The 19,637-nt window shown below is 39.7% G+C and overlaps 1 protein-coding gene across 2 annotated transcripts in view; it reads right to left on the bottom strand.

Moving 5' to 3' along the window:
• The window catches only part of LOC140736958 (ras-related protein Rab-3C-like), a 137,594-nt gene that overhangs the window by 24,939 nt on the left and 93,018 nt on the right, over nt 1-19,637 (bottom strand). For both annotated transcript variants that reach the window (XM_073063011.1, XM_073063010.1), the window contains exons 3-4: nt 9,334-9,452; nt 854-978 (exon numbers count right to left, since the gene is read on the bottom strand). In XM_073063011.1, the coding sequence (XP_072919112.1) occupies nt 854-978; nt 9,334-9,452 (244 nt within the window). The remainder of the gene's footprint in view (nt 1-853; nt 979-9,333; nt 9,453-19,637) is intronic.

Below are 19,637 nucleotides of genomic sequence, written 5' to 3'. Positions count from 1 at the left end.
GGTGGTCTCCCAACTTATGTCGGGTCTCACTGATATACAGGAGGCCACACTGGGAGCACCAAACACAGTATATAACCCCAACAGACTCACAGGTGAAGTGTCACCTCACCTAGAAGGACTGTTTAGGGCCCTGAATGGTATCACTGGTGAGGTGAGGCAATAATGCCTTCTCTTCCCCCTCCCCCCACTCTTTAAAGGAGCTTTTTTTCTCCAGTCCTGCCAAAGGGTTTCGGCCTGAAATTTCAACTGTACTTTTTTCCATAGATGCTGCCTGGCCTGCTGAGTTCCACCAGCATTTTGTGTGTGTTGCTCGGATTTCCAGCATCTGCAGATTTTTTCTTGTTTGCCTTCAAATCAAGTTAGATTTGAATTCAGAACCCAGACGTAAAGAGCTCAATTTCTAATCATCTGCAGAACCAAGTAATAAACAAAATAATTTATTGTTTATTCATATCAATGTGTACTTATGATTAATACAACCAAGTTGAAATTTAAGACATTAATAAAATGCCAAGTTTTCTTACCAAACATTCAAAACTACATCACTGTAAACCATGGAGGATTTAGGATTTGAAAGAATAAATATTCCTCAAATCATGCACCAGCTCGACTCGGAAATTCATCACTAGTATTTCATGATTGCTGCACATGAATCCCATAGCTTCCTATCTAACAGCACCATTGGAGGACCTTCAGAGGAATAAGCAGCATCTGAAGATGATGGCTTCCACCACCTTCACAAAGGCAGATAGGGACAGGCAATGGCCAGGTCCAGAAAGTGAATATAAAGAGGATTCAAATTATTAACTATTGAATGATATACAATTACTATCATGAGAAAGCAATCACCTACCCAGCTGCTCAGCCAGATGTCTCCCTTTTTCAGCAGGAATTACACGCTCATCTGCCATGTCACATTTATTTCCAACAAGGATGACTTGTGCATTATCCCATGAGTACGTTTTGATCTGGGTTGCCCTGTTTCAAAAGCAATGGAAATTAGCAGAGATCTGCAGGCATATTTTCCAGGAACATGTGTATGAAATATATTACAGCATCTGATGTAATATTTTTGGCACATTTGTAAATTTGACGTTAGAGAAATGCAACATTGATTTACGAGCAACTTGAGGAGAGAAACACTGAGTGAAAAGAGACTTCACTGGAGATAATAAGGGACTAATGTGAAATGGATAAGATTGAAGCACAGAGAACTGGAAAAGTCAAGGAGAAAATTAATAGATATTGGAATAGACTGGAAGTCAAAAGAATTTATCCTTTCAATGATTACTGAATATGTCATTCAATTGGCCTTTTCTTGTTTTATGTTTTGTAGTTTTAATAATTGAGTGAACAAGTAGTAAGATAGGATCTACAAATTTTCTTGATGGTCAGTGAACAATTTTGAGATTATTTTATTCAATTTGTTATGAAGAAGAGGCCATATTCCGAATAGAATTGTAACATAAATAGAATTATGTTACAGGTCATCTGTTTTTTCAGAGCATACCAGAACAGGTTCAAGAGCCTAAATTATGTCCTACATTGACGTGTTCATGCTACAGTTGGTTATCATTTCCAGCCAGACCTGCCACTCTGTCACTGCTAAGATGGCCAATAAAGGACAGACTCCCGGTACCTGAGCCAATAGGGAACTAGAGGTCATCTTCCTCATCAAAGTCAGCTTTGAAGAACCACTTCACCTCTCTTCCAGGAGCATCTATCCACTACCTTTGACCCCCAGCTTTAGCCTACAAGTCTCTGAACTTTGCTACCACTTTGCTTACTATATCATCATTGCCCTCCCTCTGGCTCATGCTTCTTATCAAGTCAGCTTAAGCTCAGTTAAGCTTAACAAACTGACCAAACTAAAGCACTCTGCATGCAAGAAAAGATCAGAAAAAAAATTAAACTATTAAGAAAGTTCTCTTTCTAAATATGTTTTATTAAAAAGGCACTATCTGTATTGAGCACTTGGAAATAAAAAAAATACTTGTTTATTTCTTTCAGTATATTGTATTCTTTATGATGCCGCTTCCCTTTCGTACTTTTGTCTCATGAAGTTCAATGCTCCAATTTACTCTCTTCTGTCAGAGGTGCAAGAGTGTGTAGGGAGTTCACATTAATAAGTCAACACAGCTTGAGTACCATCCCACAGGCAATTCACTCCAGGGTGTTTAACATATGTTTCATTTTGACATACTAATTTAGGTCAATTAGAAATTAAAATAACAATGTAATAAAATGTGCAAAAATATATATTATTGTTCATACAAAAGGGGGCTCTTAAAATCTAATAAGGAAGATCTATTTAAAGATAAAAGTGCTTCATGGCTCAAATTCCTTTTTATTTGTATTCCTGTAGCAAATATTTTAAGATATTTCTCTACAATCATTCAGTGGTTCATAATCTAACATAGTGTTTGATAATCTTACTACTTTACATTCTGGCACAAATATTTTTAGCAAGATATCTAATATTTTATATTACTTTTTGCTTCATATTTGAATACAAATAAAATTAATTATCACAACTTAGCTGAAGACATGTTAAAGTTTAATTCCCAAGTTCAGTAAGTTGGACCACTGACCTCACAGTCTATCTTGTTATGATCTTGCACTTTATTGTTTACCTGCACTTTCTCTGTAGCTGTTACACTATTCTGCATTGTTAATGTTTTATTTTGTTCTATCTCAATGCACAGTGTAATGATCTGATCTGTATGAACAGCATACAAGAAAACTTTTTTATTGTATCTTGGGACATGTGACAACAATAAAAAGAATCCAATTTGGTCTATAAATGATATTATGACATACTTTTTAAATACAATTACATTTTTAATGAATGATTCTTTTCAGTTTTTGTATGAAGATGGTTCTGCTTGTCTTCTACCATCAGAAAACATATCACATTAGTTATGCCAGGGGTTCCCAACCTGGGGTCCACGGACCCTTGCTTAATGGTATTGGTCTAGGGCATAAAAAAAGGTTGGGAACATCTGAGTTATGCCAAAGTGCAGAAACAACTGTGAATAATTTGTATTATGTGGTAAACACATACGTATTATTCTATAACAGATGATAATGATAAACCCTGAAATAGCCCTGCAAGATAGTCAGTTGCAATAGGCTCTGCACCATCTTCTCAAGGGACTATTAAAGATGGACAATAAATAATAGCCTTAAAGGATTTTTAAAAATTCCACAATCAAGGGACTACCCAATGAAGGAATTTGCTATAATCTTGAGTCTTTTTAATCCATACAGATAGACACAGATCATTTGGGGTCTTCTAGTCTGCTGAAATCCTAGACTTTCTGATTCTTCCTGTTCAGTCATTTTGTGAAGAGGTGGCAGGCATTCTAATGAGTCTGAATTTTAATTAACCACTGTCCCTGGGAAGGAAGTCAGGATTGGAACAACCATTAGGTGACAGATGGGCTTTGTTTCCAAATGAGCCTTCTATGCTCAATTTGACCATCAAAACATGGGGGAATCATCACGAACTCTTACATCCCCTGATGATCGTATGATTTCAGTCTCTGAGACTGACATGCGAGCAAACTGCAGGAGGGTGAACTCACAAAAAGCATTTGGCCCTGATGGGGTACCTGGCCAACTGTGGAAGTCCAGTGCTGATCACTAGCTGAGATGTTCACTAAGATCTTTAACCTCTTGCTTCAGTACTCTGAGGAAGCCATTTGCTTCTAACAGGCTTCAGTTATACTAGAGCCAAGAAGAGCATGGTGACTTGTCTCCATGACTAACACCCAGTAGCACTTAGATGCACTGTGATGAAGTGTTTTGATAGGTTGGAGATGAAACATATTAACTCCTGCCTGAGAAGCGACTTAGATCCACTCCAATTTGCCTACCAGAGCAACAGGTCCATAGCAGATGCCATCTCATTGGCTCTTCATTCAACCCTGAAACATGAGAGGATCTGAGGTTGTGAGGGTCAGAACCTTAAATTCCTTGGTGGTATTATTTCGGAGGACTTGTCCAGGGCCCAGTAGGTAGTACGACTACAAAGAAAGCATGGCAGCACCTCTACTTCCTTACGAGTTTGCGGAGATTTGGCATGACATCTAAAACTTTAACAAACTTTTATAGATGTGCAGTGGAGAGTATTTTGACTGGTTGTTTCACAGTTTAGTACAGAAAATCCTACAGGAAGCAGTGGATATGGCCCGGTCCATAACGGATAAAGCTCTCACCACCATTGAGCACGTCTACATGCAACACTGTCCAAGCAGCATCCATCATCAGGAACCCTCACCACCAAGAACATGCTCTCTTCTCACTGCTGCCATCAAGAAGGTACAGGAACCTCAGGACTCACACCACCAGTTTCAGGAACAGTTACTCAACTTCATTTCAACCATCAGGTTCTTGAACCAAAGGGGATAACTTTACTCAACTTCACTTGCCTCATCATGGAAAGATTCCCATAACCAATGGAATCATGAGAACATCTGCAGATGCTGGAAATTCAAGCAACACTCACAAAATGCTGCTGGAATGCAGCAGGCCAGGCAGCATCTATGGGAAGAAGTACTGTTGACGTTTCGGGCTGAGACCCTTCGTCAGGACTAACTGAAAGAAGAGGTAGTAAGAGATTTGAAAGTGGGAGGGGGAGATCCAAAATGATAGGAGAAGACAGGAGGGGGAGGGATGAAGCTAAGAGCTGGAAAGTTGATTGGCAAAAGGGATACATTGCTGGAGAAGGAAGAGGATCATGGGATGGGAGGCCCAGGGAGAAAGAAAGGGGGAGGGGAGCACCACAGGGAGATGGAGAGCAGGCCAGGAGTGATTGTGAGAGGGACAGAGAGAGAAAAAAAGGGGGGGGGGATAATAAATAAATAATGGATGGGGTAAGAAGGGGAGGAGGGGCATTAATGGAAGTTAATTTGGGTAGCCTCCAACCTGATGGCATGAATATTGATTTCTCTAACTTCTGTTAATGCCCCTCCTCCCCTTCTTCCCCCATCCCTTATTTATTCCCCCCCCCCCTTTTTCTCTCTCTGTCCCTCTCACAATCACTCCTTGCCTGCTCTCCATCTTCCTCTGGTGCTCCCCTCCCCCTTTCTTTCTCCCTAGGCCTCCCTTCCCAGCATTTTGTATGTGTTGCCATAACCAATGGACTTACTTTCAAGGACTCTTCATCTTATGTTCTTGATATTTATTGCTTATTTATTTATTATTATTACTTTCTTTCTTTTAGTATTTGCAGTTGGTTGTCTTCTGCACTCTGGTTGAACACCCAAGTTGGAGAATCTTTCATTTCTGTTATGATTATTAATTTATAGATGGCCATAGTTGGAAGCTTAACATATCAAAAGGACAGGCAGGAAGGCATAGGCGGTGGTGTGGCTCTGTTGGTAAGAGATGGAATTATATCTTTAGAAAGAGCTGTTGAACCTTTGCAGATAGAGTTAAGAAACTGCTCGGGTAAAAAATATTATAGGAATCATATATAGGCCTCCAAATAGTAGCCAGGATGTGGGGTTGAGATTGCAAAGGGAGCTGGAAAAGGCATGTAATAAGGGTAATGACACAATGTAATGGGGGGACTTCAATATGCAAGGTGATTGGGAAAATCAGGTTGGTGTCAGATCGCAAGAGAGGGAATTTGGTGAATGCCTACGAGATGCTTATGCTTTTAGAGCAGCTTGTGCTGAGCCTACCTGGGGAAAGGCTGTCTTAGATTGGGTGTTGTATAATAACCCAGATCTTATTAGGGAGCTTAACTTAAAGGGACCGTTAGGAGGCAGAGGTCATAATACAATTGAATTCATACTGCCTAAGTCACGTGTATCAGTATCGCAATGGAATAATGGGAATTACAGAGGCATGAGAGAGGAGCTTGCCTGGTAGATTGGAGGAGGATACTGACAGGGATGACAGCAGATGGCTGAAGTTTCTGGGAGTAGTTCACAAGGTGCAGGATAGATATGTCCCACAGAAGAAGTAGTTCTCAAATGGCAAGGGTGGGCAACCGTGGCTGACAAGGGAAGTTAAGGACTGCATAAAAGCCAATGAAAGGGCATATAAAGTATCAAAAGTGAGTGGGAAGTTGGATGGTTGTGAAGCTTTTAAAATCCAACAAAAGGGAACTAAAAATGCTACAAGAAGGGAAAAGATTAAATATGAGGGCAAACTAGCCAATAAAACAGGATACTAAAAGGGAGGTGAGGGTTGATATTGGACCACTGGAAAATTAGGCTGGTAAGGTAGTAATAGGGGGCAAAGAAACAGCAGATGAACTGCCAGTGACTAATGGGTCACTCAGGGGTCAGGATTGGGACTAATGATTTTCACCTCGTTTGTCAATGATTTGGATAATGGAATTGGAATTGATGGCTTTCTGGCAAAGTTTCCAGATGATACAAAGTTAGGTGGAGGGGTAGGTAGTGCTGAGGAAAAAATGCGATTACAGAAAGATGGAGATAAATTGGGAGAATGGGCAAAAACCTGGCAGATGGAATACAGTGTTGGGAAATGTATGGCAATGCATTTTGGTAAAAGGAACAACTGTGCTGACAATTACCGACAAGTGGAGAAGATTCAAACATTTGAGGTGCAGAGGGACTTAGGAATGCTTGTGCAAGACTCCCAGAAGGTGGTCTGAGGTAAAGAAGGCAAGTGCAATGTTGGCATTTATTTCAAGGGGAATAGAATATGAAAGCACGGTGATAATGCTGAGGCTTTATAAGGCAGTAGACAGGCCGCACTTGGAGTATCATCAACGGTTTTGGGCCCCATATCTCAGAAAGGATGTGTTGTCTTTGGAAAGAGTCCAGGGGAGTTTCACGAGGATGATTCCAGGAATGAAGGGGTTGACATATGAGGAGCGCTTGGCAGCTTTGGGCTTGTACTCACTGGAATTTATTAGAATGAGGGGGGATCTCATTGAAACCCACCAAATATTGAAAGGACTACATAAGGTGGATACGGAGAGGATGTTTCCTATGGTGGGTGTATCCAGAACCAGAGGACACAGACTCAAAATTGAGGGACAACTTTCTAGAACAGAAGTAAGGAGAAATATTTTTAGCCAGGGAGTAGTGAATTTGTGGAATGCTCTGCCACAAACTGTGGTGGAGGCCAAGTCCGTAGGTATATTTAAAGTGGAAGTTGATAGTTTCCTGATTGGTCAGGGCATCAAAGGTTATGGCGAGAAGGAAGGTGTATAGGGTTGAGTGGGACCTGGGATCAGCTATGATGGAATGGCAATAGGCTAAAAGTCCTATTTCTGCTCCTATGCCTTATGGTCTTCTGGTTTTATGGATTTATTGAGCTTGCCCACAAGAAAATGAATCTCAAGATTCTATATGATGACATATATGTACCTTGATAATAAATTTACTTTGAACTTACAAACCATTTCCTAAAAATTTTAATTATTTCATAGTGTGATCATGTTTGAAGATACATGTTTCCTGTGATTTATCACAGGCCCTCTACTGTCCTAAATTATACCATTACATTTAAGTCAATTATAAGACAAGCACACTCAAAATTGCAAATACCATTAATTTTGCTTTGTATATATATGACTTTTAAATGCAGACTGTTTACAAAAGAAATAATAATTAACATCTCCACATCAGAACCACAGCAGCCACAGTCCAAAGGGCCAACTATGTGGTTCTAAGAGCTAGCAGCACCTTTGAGTTGTTCGATAAGACAGAAGAGTCGAAATCCAGAGTGGCCTCAGGAACTCAGAGAGCATGTACTCAGCGAGTGAGAGATCCAGCTACCAAGAAGTTCCTCAGGCTGTTGACTCAGCCTCAGAACCCACACCATCAGGTTCAGGAAAAGTTATCACCCTTCAATCATCAGGCCCTTGAACCAGAGGGGATAACTTTACTTGCCCAATCACTGAACTGTTCCCAGAACCTATGGACTCACTTTCAATGACCCTTCATCTTATATTCTTGATATATATTATGTATTAAATTATTATTTTTTTAAATTTCTTTTGTATTTGCACAGTTTATTGTCTTTTGCACGTTGGTTGTTTGTCCATCCCATTGGTTGTGATCTTTCACAGATGCTATTGTGTTCCTTGATTTACTGTGAATGCCAGCAAGAAACTGAATCTTGTACATGGTGACATATATGTACTTCGATAACAAACATTGTGAACTTTGCAAAAGAAGTGATTGTTACAAATTCCCCAACAAAATTAGTCTGATCATTATTTAATTATAAAGAACAGTGAAGCTAATGGAGCTGCTGCCTCACAGCTTTGGCAATCTGGGTTCACTCCTGACCATCGACACTGTCTGTATGGAGTTTGCAAGATATTCTTGTGACTGCTGAGGTTTCACTTGTGTGCTGCAGCTCACTTCAACATCCCAAAATGTGGGCAGTTAATTGACCATTGTAAGTGGTCCATAGTGTGTAGGTGAGTAATTGAAGCTGGAGGCAGCTGAGAGAAATGTGGGGAAAATGACATTGGATTCGTTTAGGACAGGGATTCTCAACCTTTTTAATGCCATTAAGCAAGGTGTCTGTGGACCCCAGGTTAGGAACCCCTGGTTTAGGATTAGTGATTTGATGTACTGAAAGGCCTTGATAGACTGAATGTGGAGAGGGTGTTTCCTATGGTGGAAGAGTCTAAGAGCAGAGGACACAGCCTCAATTAGGGGGACGTCCTTTTAGAGTGGAGATGAGGAGGAATTTCTTTAGCCAGAGAGTGGTGAATCTGTGGAGTTCTTTGCTGTGGATTCTAAGTCTTTAAGACAGAGGTTGATAGCTTCTTGATTAGTCAGGGTATGAAGGGATAAAGAAAGAACGTAGAAGATTGGGGCTGTGAGGAAAATTCGATCAGCCATGATGAAATGGGGCAGCAGACTCAATGGGCCAAATGGCCTAATTCTGCTGCTATATCTTATGGTCTTATAACTATGAAAGTAGCAATTCCATTCAAATCTGCTTGCATTCAGATGGAGAAGAACTTATTGATGTCCTGAATAATTTTCCTTTTTCATCTCATATGTGTTAAAACTAACTGCATTTCAACTACTCTCATCCCAATTTGCATAAACTAATCTGAGAGAAATCTTCCTAGCTTGTCTGTCAGAATTGGACAGTATTTTCATCACTTCATTTACCATTTGAGAAGGAAGTGAGCTGCCTCTTCTGGTAGCAAATTCAAGAATAACATTTATATTGGTCTTCAACTAAATCATCAACTATATTAATTAGCACTTTTTATCTTCAGGAATGATTAATTAAAATAAGTTGAATGGATGGATGAAGGGACTCATTTTTAAAATGTGGACACTGATAAAATAATAAGAAAATAAAAATGCAGCTCACCAGTCCTGTACTGCATTAAAGGATTCTTCATTAGCAATGTCATACATAAGTACAAAGCCCATGGCTCCTCTGTAGTAAGCAGTAGTAATGGTTCTATATCGCTCTTGACCAGCTGTATCCTGTAAAAGAAAACTCTGGTTTACTCGTGAAGACGAGACAAAGAGAAAATAAACTTTGAGTTGCTCATAAGCAATTATTGATGAAACAAGTGCATCCATAAAGGTTAATTCTTGCATTCATTTGGAAATGGTAAATGTAGCATGGAGGAAATGAAATAAAGTCAGCTCTGAGTGAAAGCAACCATAAGAAGTCTGAGTTTAATATTATTGGGAATAGCATGGTAACATTGTGGTTAGCGTAACACTATTACGTCAACAACCCAGGTTCTATTCTGCCACAGAGATTGTACGTTTTCCCCCAATCACGTTGGTTTCTTCCTGGTGTTCCAGTTTCCTCCCACATTCCAAAGACGTACAGCTTAGTAGGTTAATTCGTCACATGGGTGTAATTAAGCACTGTGGGCTTGCTGGGCTAGAAGGAATTGTTACCATGTTGTGATTTATTTAGGATCAGCATTATCATCAGTCAAAATCCATTAAATATTTTAAAACCTCCGCTTTACACAAGGAAAATGTATAATAGATAGAGAGGGAAAACTGTTACTATTTCAGGTGATACTTAAAATCATGAACCTAAGTGGTACAATAAAACTGTTCCACTGATATGTAGAAGTACAAATGCAAAAAAAAAAAGTATCTCAGGGTTGTCTGTGGTGACATGTACGGACTCTGATAATAAATTTTACTTTGAACTTTGAAGCTTCCAAGGAAGAAACCGAGAAACTTTAGAATAATGTTACAGAAGTGAGCAGAGAAAATAAATGAATGGCAATGGAAAGGTGTTGCTCATGGTTGGGGCAAAATGAATGAAAATGAAAACCAACTCTTGGGCTCCACATTTTGAGATACAGCGAAACAGGCCATTCCGGCCCTTCAAGCTGTGCCATCCAACAACCCACTGATTTAACCTGAGCCTAATCTCGGGACAATGTACAATGACCAATTAACCCATTAACCAGTGCATCTTTGGACTGTGGGAGGAAACTGGAGAACCCAGAGGAAACCCATGGGTGGACAAGAAGGAAATACAAACTTGCTTTTACAAACGTGCTGGAACTGAAGTGTTTACTTATTCAATAACTAATTCCTTAAATATTTATTGGAGAAAAATAGCACCAACTTGTCCACAAACAATTTAAAATCCTGGAGAATTTTAGACTTTTATATTAGCGTCAGTAAATTTGTGGATGAAGTCACTAATTTCATGGATGGCAGAGATTTGCAGAGTTGTTGATGGTGTGGATGGTAGATTCAGCCTCCAGAAAGATAACGATGCTTTGGTGAAATGGGCAGTAAAATGGGAGATGAAGTTTAATCCAGATAAATTTGAGGTGATGAATTGTGGGAGCATTCAGAGCACAAGTCTTTAGATCTTGAAAGTGATAACACAGGTAGACAACTTGACTAAGAGGGCATATGGGACACTGTACTTCATTAACTGGGCACAGAATATGGGAGATTATGTACCAAATTTACAAAACCTTGGTCGGGCTTCATCTGCAATACTATGTGCAGTTCTGGTCACCATACTACAGAAAGGGAGAGGATGCAGAGGAGCTTCATCCTGGAGTTTGCTTGGGATAGAGCAGTTCAGTTATGAAGAAAAACTCTGTTCTCCCTAGATCAGGAGGAGGACGACATGATTGAGGTACATAAAATAATATGGGGTTTATATAAGGCAAACGGCAGGAAACTTTTCCAATATGAGTGTTAGATAAAACTATAACACACACACACACACACCTGTAATACAAATGTAGGTTTAAAGTAATGAGAAAGAAATTCAGAGGAGATATTAATGGTAGCAAGTGCCCAGAATGCACTGCCCAAGAAGGTGACTGAAGCTGGATCACTGACACCATTTAAGACATGTCGAGATGAATACTTAAACTGCTGTGGACTAACTGCTACTTGATAGGATTAATACAGAAGGATCCTTATTTGTGGACGTGGACAATTCAGACAAAATGACTTAGCTCTATTCTTTCCAATTCTATGAATGTAAACAAAGCCTAGAAAATTAACAGACAAATTGAGAAAGGCTCCAAAAATATGAAAAGCCGATTGGAAAGAAAGTTGTCAGTGTTGACATTTACCAAGAGAGACATTGAAAACGGAGTTCTAATTAGTTTTAAAACCTGCTAATGGAAGAAATAAATTTAACTTGGACAATTCTCGACATTTTTATCCTACCACGGTAAATGACAAAATAATGGAATTGATCATCACAAGGATTAACAAGCACTTTTTATGTGAAAATAATCTGTTAGATATCATTCTACATTTCTACAGAAGTTTACAATCAGATTGAGACCATCTGACTCTCTGAATCAGTGTCACTTCTCTGAAAGAGATGCTTCATTTCCCTTCCTCCTTTTGATATTAGTGATGAAGCATTTATCTAATTTCATTTTTCAATTTTTATAGAATGTGCACCCATTAACATTTCCAGAGGGACATTGTGCTTATATTCATATGTCCAGAGTTCCCCCGAGGTACAAACTCATTGACCAGAGAATTTTTTTCCTGATTTGTCTGTTATAATTTAGAACAGACTAATTTTACTAATAAACCAGTCACATTTTCTCCAGTTTTCTCCAAAAACAAAAATCTTATCTTCTGTCTCATGTATTCCACATTCTCCCTATTTTCTGGCCATAAAATTTTATTGAGTGTTCATAAGCTGATACTTGACACAATGATCAAAAGCAGGATTCAACAAGTACGTTATTGTCTTTCTTTCTCTTTCTAAATAAAAAGGCAGACTTGATCAAGTTTGAAACTAAAACATTCAGACAGTTACTCTTGACATTTAATTCCAATCAGTCCAGGATTTAAATCTCAGATGAACCCTTCATTTCCAAAAGTGACGTATGGAAAGAAAACAGTAAACAGTGAATGGCGCAGTGGTGAAGCTCATGGACTGTCACCCCACAGCTCCAGTGATCTGGCTTCACTCTCTGTGTCAAGTTTGTATGTTCTCCCTGTTGACCACATGGTTTTTTCCCTCATGCTCTAGTTTCCTCTCACCTCTCAACAATATCCAGGTTGGTATGTTAAATGGCTGTCATAAAGTCACCAGCATGTTGGTGATTGGAATATGGGGTGAGTTTTTAAGAATATAGCTTGATTAAAATATGATTAGTGCAGGTGAACGCAGAGAGTTAAAAGTGGGCTGATATTTTGCAGCACGTCTGTATCAGGAAGGGGAAGTGCTGGAAATATTGGAGCGCATTAGGGTGGACAATTCCACAGGATCAGATGGGTTCTATCTCAGGGTGCTAAGGGAAGTGAGGGAGGAGATTGCTGGGTTTCTGATGGAGAATTTGCATACGTGTAGGCCTGTGCTCTGCAAAATTTAGAACAATGAGAGATGAATTCAATGATACTTACAAAATTCTTACAGATTGTGAGGTTCAGAGTTTACCTTATTCTACCAGGGAACTGCAGGAGCCATGCGTCTGTTTTGTAATCTGTGGTGCACGTTTATTATGTTTATTATGGTAATTAGTCACATGAGTGGGGGCCTGGTAAAAGTAAAGGGCTTATTACATATTCATACTTTGTTCTCAGCAGTTTCATATTTTTTGTTGACCGCTTAATTTCACTAAGTCCACTTAATGTTGCTAGTTTTAGTTTCATAAACTTCATCGCTTCAAGCTTGTATGTTTTGCTAGTTGCTAATACAGGATCAAATGCATTATTTTGACATTTTTGAACATTATTATTGGAGAAAGCAGAGGGCATGTCATACAATCTAAGGATGTGTTGGCAAAATTAGAATCACCACAGTCAGGAGCACCATGTGACATGTAATGGCCTTTTGTTGATTCTTGCTGTGTGTTTGAGATTGGAACACAGTTTGGAATGGTCATCGCTGACCATAAGCTCTATAGTCTGGTGTTTGTCTAAGAGTCCAATGCCTGGTTCTGTTGAAGTGCTGAAATATTTGACCCTACATCTGAATAGAATGTCTTTACTTTGTGTGATTTGCACACTTGGAAGGCAACATGAGTCAAGCTGGAAGCAGTGACCTTGAAGACAGGACTAAAACTGGAAGCATAAATTGGGAACAGATGTTCTCGGGAAATGTACGGCAGAAATGTGGCAAATGTTCAGGGGATATTTGCATGGAGTTCTGCATAGGTATGTTCCAATGAGACAGGGAAAGGATGGTAGGGTTCAGGAACCGTAATGTACAAAAGCTGTTGTAAATCTAGTCAAGAAGAAAAGAAGAGTTTCTGGAAGGTTCAAAAAACTAGGTAATGATAGAGATCTAGAAGAATATAAGGCTAGCAGGAAGAAGCTTATTAATGAAATTAGGAGAGCCAAAAGGGGCCATGAAAAGGCCTTGGCAGACAGGATTAAGGAAAACCCCATGGCATTCTACAAGTATGTGAAGAGCAAGAGGATAAGATATGAGAGAATAGGACCAATCAAGTGTGACAGTGGAGGTGTGCATGGAATCAGAGGAGATAGCAGAGGTACTTAATGAATACTTTGCTTCAGTATTCACTACGAAAGAGGATCTTGGCGGTTGTAGAGATGACTTACAGTGGACTGAAAAGCTTGAGCATGTAGATATTAAGAAAGAGGATGTGTTGGAGACTTTGGAAGACATCAAGTTGGATAAGTCACCGGGACTGGAGGGGATGTACCCCAGGCTACTGTTGGAAGCAAAGGAGGAAATTGCTGAGCCTCTGGCGATGATCTTTGCATCATTAATGGGGACGGGAGAGGTTCCAGAGGATTGGAGGGTTGCGGATGTTGTTCCATTATTCAAGAAAGGGAGTAGAGATAGGCCAGGAAATTATAGACCAGTGAGTCTTTCTTCAGTGGTTGGTAATTTGATGGAGAAGATCCTGAGAGGCAGTATTTATGAACATTTGGAAAGGCATACATAATATGATTAGGAATAGTCAGTATGGCTTTGTGAAAGGCAGGTCATGCCTTACGAGTCTGATTGAATTTTTTGAGGACGTGACTAAACACATTGATGAAGGTAGAGCAGTAGATGTAGTGTATATGGATTTCAGCAAGGCATTTGATAAGGTATCCCATGAAAGGCTTATCAAGAAAGTGAGGAGGCATGAGATCCAGGGGGACCTTGCTTCGTGGATCCAGAACTGGCTTGGCCACAGAAGTCAAAGAGTGGTTGTAGATGGGTCATATTCTGCATGCTGACCAGTGGTGTGCCTCAGGGATCTGTTCTGGGACCCCTACTTTTTGTGATTTTTATCAGTGATCTGGATGAGGAAGTGGAGAGATGGGTTAATAAATTTACTGATGACATAAAGGTTGGGGTGTGGATAGTGTGGAGGGCTGTCAGAGGTTAATTAAGCGATCTAATTAAGCTGGATTGTGAGGAGAATGGAGAGGCTTCAAGTGGATGAAAAACTGTCAAATGAATTGATGCAGACATGACTATTGGGTATAATACACATGAATCCTATGAAGTTAGCATGCAGTTCAAAAGATAATTAGCAAGGTAATAATTGCTCCTAGCATTTAAATCTTAGAGGCAGAATTATTAATAATGTTTAACAGTACAGCAATTATTGTCAGATTCTTTTCAGAACAAAGACAAAACAGTGAGCGTTAACAATAAGGTAAACAATGGGAAATTTGTCTATTGCCTCCATTTTTAGAGGAATTTTGTTTTGAAGTGGTTTCTCAACATGTTATTTAACTTCCAGAATGGAAGTAAGAATATGATGAGAAGGTGATCACTTTATGTAGCTAATCCTTTGATAACGAGCAAATATTGTAAGTTTCAGTGCTGGTCGAAGGAAATAGATCAGCTTCTATGTGACTGCTTCAAGTTGGTGGATTGGCCCATATTCAAAGACTCAGCAACCAATCTATATGATGCCACTTCAGTCACAGACTTCATCAGCAAGTGTGTAGGGGACTGTGTACCAACCAGAAACCATGGAAACCAAGAGAAGCATGCCCTTCTGAAGTCCAGGTGTGAGGAATTCAAACCAGGTAACCCTGAACTATATAGGAAATTTAGGTATGACATTCATAAAGCTATCAGGAATGCCAAGAAACAATACCAGATAACAATAGAGTTTTGGACCAGGCATTAGTTATAGCAAGGTGTGCATGCTATGAGGGGTACAAAACAAAGGCAGTATTGCTGGCAACAAAGCAGCTCCCCCCGCAGATGGACTGAAGGTACTCTCTGCATGTTTCAAACAGAAGGTCAATGAAATAGCACTACCCGTTCAAACTGCTTCCAGAGCACCTGTACCAAGGGTCACCACCGCGGATGTTATGTCAGACTTCCTGGAAGTGGACTTGCAGAAAGAAACTGGCCCATTTGGAGTCCTTGCCTGTTGGCCAGTGGGAGCGCACGCAGGCATCTTTAACCTTTACTCCTGTCTGAGGTTCCCATCTGCTTTCAGAAGAGCACTATCATCCCAATGCCAAAGAAAAATAAGGTACCGAGCGTTAATGATTACTGTCCAGTGCCTTGCTTCAGAATCAGGATCAGGTTTATTAACACTGACATATGTCATGAAATCTGTTGTTTTGCAGCAGTTGTACAATCTTCTGCAACTTTTACCAACCCTGTGCATTGGTGTCTCCATACCAGATGACGGTGCAACCAGTTAGCAATAAATAAAAATTACCAGAAGAATATATATAAAATAAATATCGTGCAAAAAGAGAGCAAAATAGGCTGTCCAAAAACCTGATGGCAGAGGGGCAGAAGCTGTTCCCGAGTGTGCACCTTCATGTTGCTGCACCTCCTCTCCCTTGGTAATAATCAGAAGAGGGCGTATAGAGGATAGTGAGGATCATTTAGGATGGGTGCTGCATCATCTTTTGAAGATGTCCATAGATGGGATGGCTAGTACCCATGATGGAGCTTGTTATGTTTTGTCACTCCAAAAGATTAAACTAATCAAAAGAAAGACATGGGAGTCCAAAATTTGAGTCTAACTTTGGTTTTTACTTTAAGTGAGGAGCACATATATCACATTCATGGCATATGCAGTTCATGTATTTTTATATATAACCACAATAAGTTATATTAGCAACAAAATTGCTTAATCAAACAATGTAGTTACAAGATTACTCAAATATTACTGAAATATTAAATATACGACAGATTACAGCTTTTTCCGATCCTGTCCGTTGACACCCCCATATCTGACAGTGTTGCAAGCACTCAGAATGCTCTTCACAGTACTCCTGTACAAATTTGCTAGAGTCTTTAGTGACATACCAAATCTCCTCAACCCCTAATGAAATATAACTGCTGGTGTGCCTTCTTCTTGAGAGTCAGGCCATTGTATACATCAGCTCCAGCCACTCAGATAACTTCAACCCATTGCAATTCCTATTACAAACAACAGCAGACACTCTCTGCCTAGCCCTATACTCATCTCTGGAACATCTGAATAATAAACACATTTATGTCAGATTCCTGGTTACTGACCAAAGCTCCACGTTCAATACTATAATTCCAAATAAATTCCTTTCCAAACTTCCAGACTCCAGATTCGGCACCTCCCACTGCAGTCAGATCCTTGACTTCCTCACCAATCAGTAGGGTTAGGCAGTAACACCTCCTCCACAATTATCACTAAGATATTGGTGCCCCATGAGGCTGTATCCTCAGCCCCTTAATTTATTCCCTATCCACTCACAATTGTGTGGGCAGCTTTGCTCTTACTCCATTTACAAGTCTACAAGTGACATCATCATAGTGGGCCAGATTTAAAATAACAATAAGATGGGAAAAGGAGACAGGAAGGAGATAGTCTGGTGGCGTGATATCAAGTCAGCAACCGCTCCCTCAATGTCAGCAAAACTAAACAGCTTGTTGTTGACTTCAGGAAGTGAGGCAGAATATACACCCTTGTCTGTATCAAAAGAGCTGAGGCGTTAATGGTTGATAGCTTCATGTTCCTAAGTGTGGGAAATGTGGTGGAATGCACACGCTTGTCTGTATCAATAGTGCTGAGGTGGAAATTGTTGATACCTTCAAGTTACTAAGTCTAAATATCACCAAGGTTTGTCCCACCATAAAAGAGCTGGTCATTGACTTCAGATAGGTGGGTGGTGCGCATTTTTAAATCAACAGAGGATAGAGAGCTTCAAATTTCTATGAGGGGGCATTTGTCTTGGTCCAACCACGTAGAAGCTGTAGCCAAGAAAGTACACCAGAACCTCTACTGCCTCAGAAGTTTAAGGAAATACCAAAAGACATCCATTCAAAGTGAGCGGACAGAAGTTTAAGGGGGATGTCGGAAGTAGGGTTTTATTTTAAGCAGAGAGTGGTGGGTGCCAGGAATGCACTACCGGGGGTGATGGTAAAGAATGATGCAATAGGGGCATTTAAATGACTCTTAGATAGACACATAGATATAAGAAAAATGGAGGGTTATAGGCTGTATAGGAGGGATGGGTTAGATAGATCGTGGAGTAGGTCTATATAAGTCTGCGCAATATCATGGGCCAAAGGTTCCATACTGTACAGTTCTATATACAATATTCTATTAAATTTATCAAGTTCCTGATTGCCCTCACCAATTCTCATTGATGCACCACGGAAAGCATCCTGTCCGTAAGCAACACAGCTTGGCATGGCAACTGGTCCACACAAGACTGCAAGAAATTGTAAGGAGTTATGAACGTTGCCCAGTCTATCAGGAAAACCAGCCTACACCACACGACACTGACTCTTTCTGCACTTCCCAATACCCGAGCAGAGCAACCAGCATAATCAAGGGCCCTCCCCAACTCCCCCGCCTTATCTCCTTATCTCGTCTCTCCCCTTCTTTCAAGCAGAACATACAAAAGTTTGAGAACATGTACTACCAGATTCAAGGACAGCTTCTATCTCACTATTCTAAGACTCTGGAAAGGACCTCCAATACGATGAAGTTAAACTCTTAATCTCTCGATCTACCTCATCAAGGCTTTTGCACCTTATTTGCCTACCTGCAATGCATTTTCTCTGTAAAGGTAACACGATGTGCCGCACCTTTAATTTTTACTTTTGTACTACACCTTGACATACTTGTGCAAAGAATGATCTGTCTGGATGGCTCGCAGACAAACCTTTTCACTGTATATTGGGACATGTGACAATACTAATCCTATTGCCAATTTTTCTACAATAGACATTGATAGCTAACAGCAGAGTTGTGTCAACCTCCTCTGGTAAGATAACTTCGTAATGTGATCAAGTTTTGAATTTTCTTATCTACTATTCCTCTTGCATCTGTTTCCTGATGATAACATTCTTCTGAACTCACTCTTGCATTGCGCCCCAAGCTGCCCGAGACTGTCACTATGGGAACTGTTGAGAAAAAGCCAAGATCTGCATGTACACAAACAGAGATAAGCACAACCTTTGCCTTTGAAATTAAAGCTCATACATTATATTTTAAATAAAAGTCTTGATCAAATAGCAATTGAATATAAAGTATTTTTTGCTCAAATTCATTAAAAAGTGTGTTTATCTTTCAAAGTTCAATGATGAGAAGGAACCCACAGCTAACACTAGCTATTTTTCCTGATTTACGGCTTTCCTTTATTAAAAAAAGCTATCAATAATCATTTCAGATGTCACCCCGAGGTTTTCAGCTTTTAGCTGTGGGTCTCAATGTAATCATTTTTGGAAAATGGTCCTTAAAAATCTAAGCACTGTTCAATTTATATGTAACATTCTTAAATAAAGCATAACCATACAACAAATCCAGATCCACTCTGAGGCATCATGTTCTGTCTTTATCATTGCATCTCAGTAAAGATCTCAGTGCAAGTATGGATCCACCACATATATTTTTGATTTAGACCAGGGACAATCAAACCAGTGATAAAAACACCCAAAATCCGGTACATTTGGTGAACAGTATTCAATAACGAATTAAAGCCTCTAAAATAAATACACCTTTCCATCTAACTTACTCTTTCATTAGGTTGTACTGTGTGAACATTATCTTCTGAGATGGTTAACTTTAATTGAGTGGTTTAACCACTATGTTAAACAAAGATTAAAAAGGAATGTATTTGAACATGTTACCACATGACTGGGCACTTCAATGCACTAAACATTCATAACAAATCTATATTAATAATTAATGAGCCAGAGGATCAGAGGTGGAGAGGGTTAGCAACTTTAAAGTTCTAGGTGTTATTATTTTGGAAAACCTGTCCTGGGCC

The sequence above is a fragment of the Hemitrygon akajei genome, chromosome 12, assembly GCF_048418815.1.
Source record: "Hemitrygon akajei chromosome 12, sHemAka1.3, whole genome shotgun sequence".
Lineage (NCBI taxonomy): Eukaryota > Metazoa > Chordata > Chondrichthyes > Myliobatiformes > Dasyatidae > Hemitrygon > Hemitrygon akajei.
Note: the sequence above shows the minus strand (reverse complement) of the source record. Positions and strands in the feature narration are given on the sequence as shown.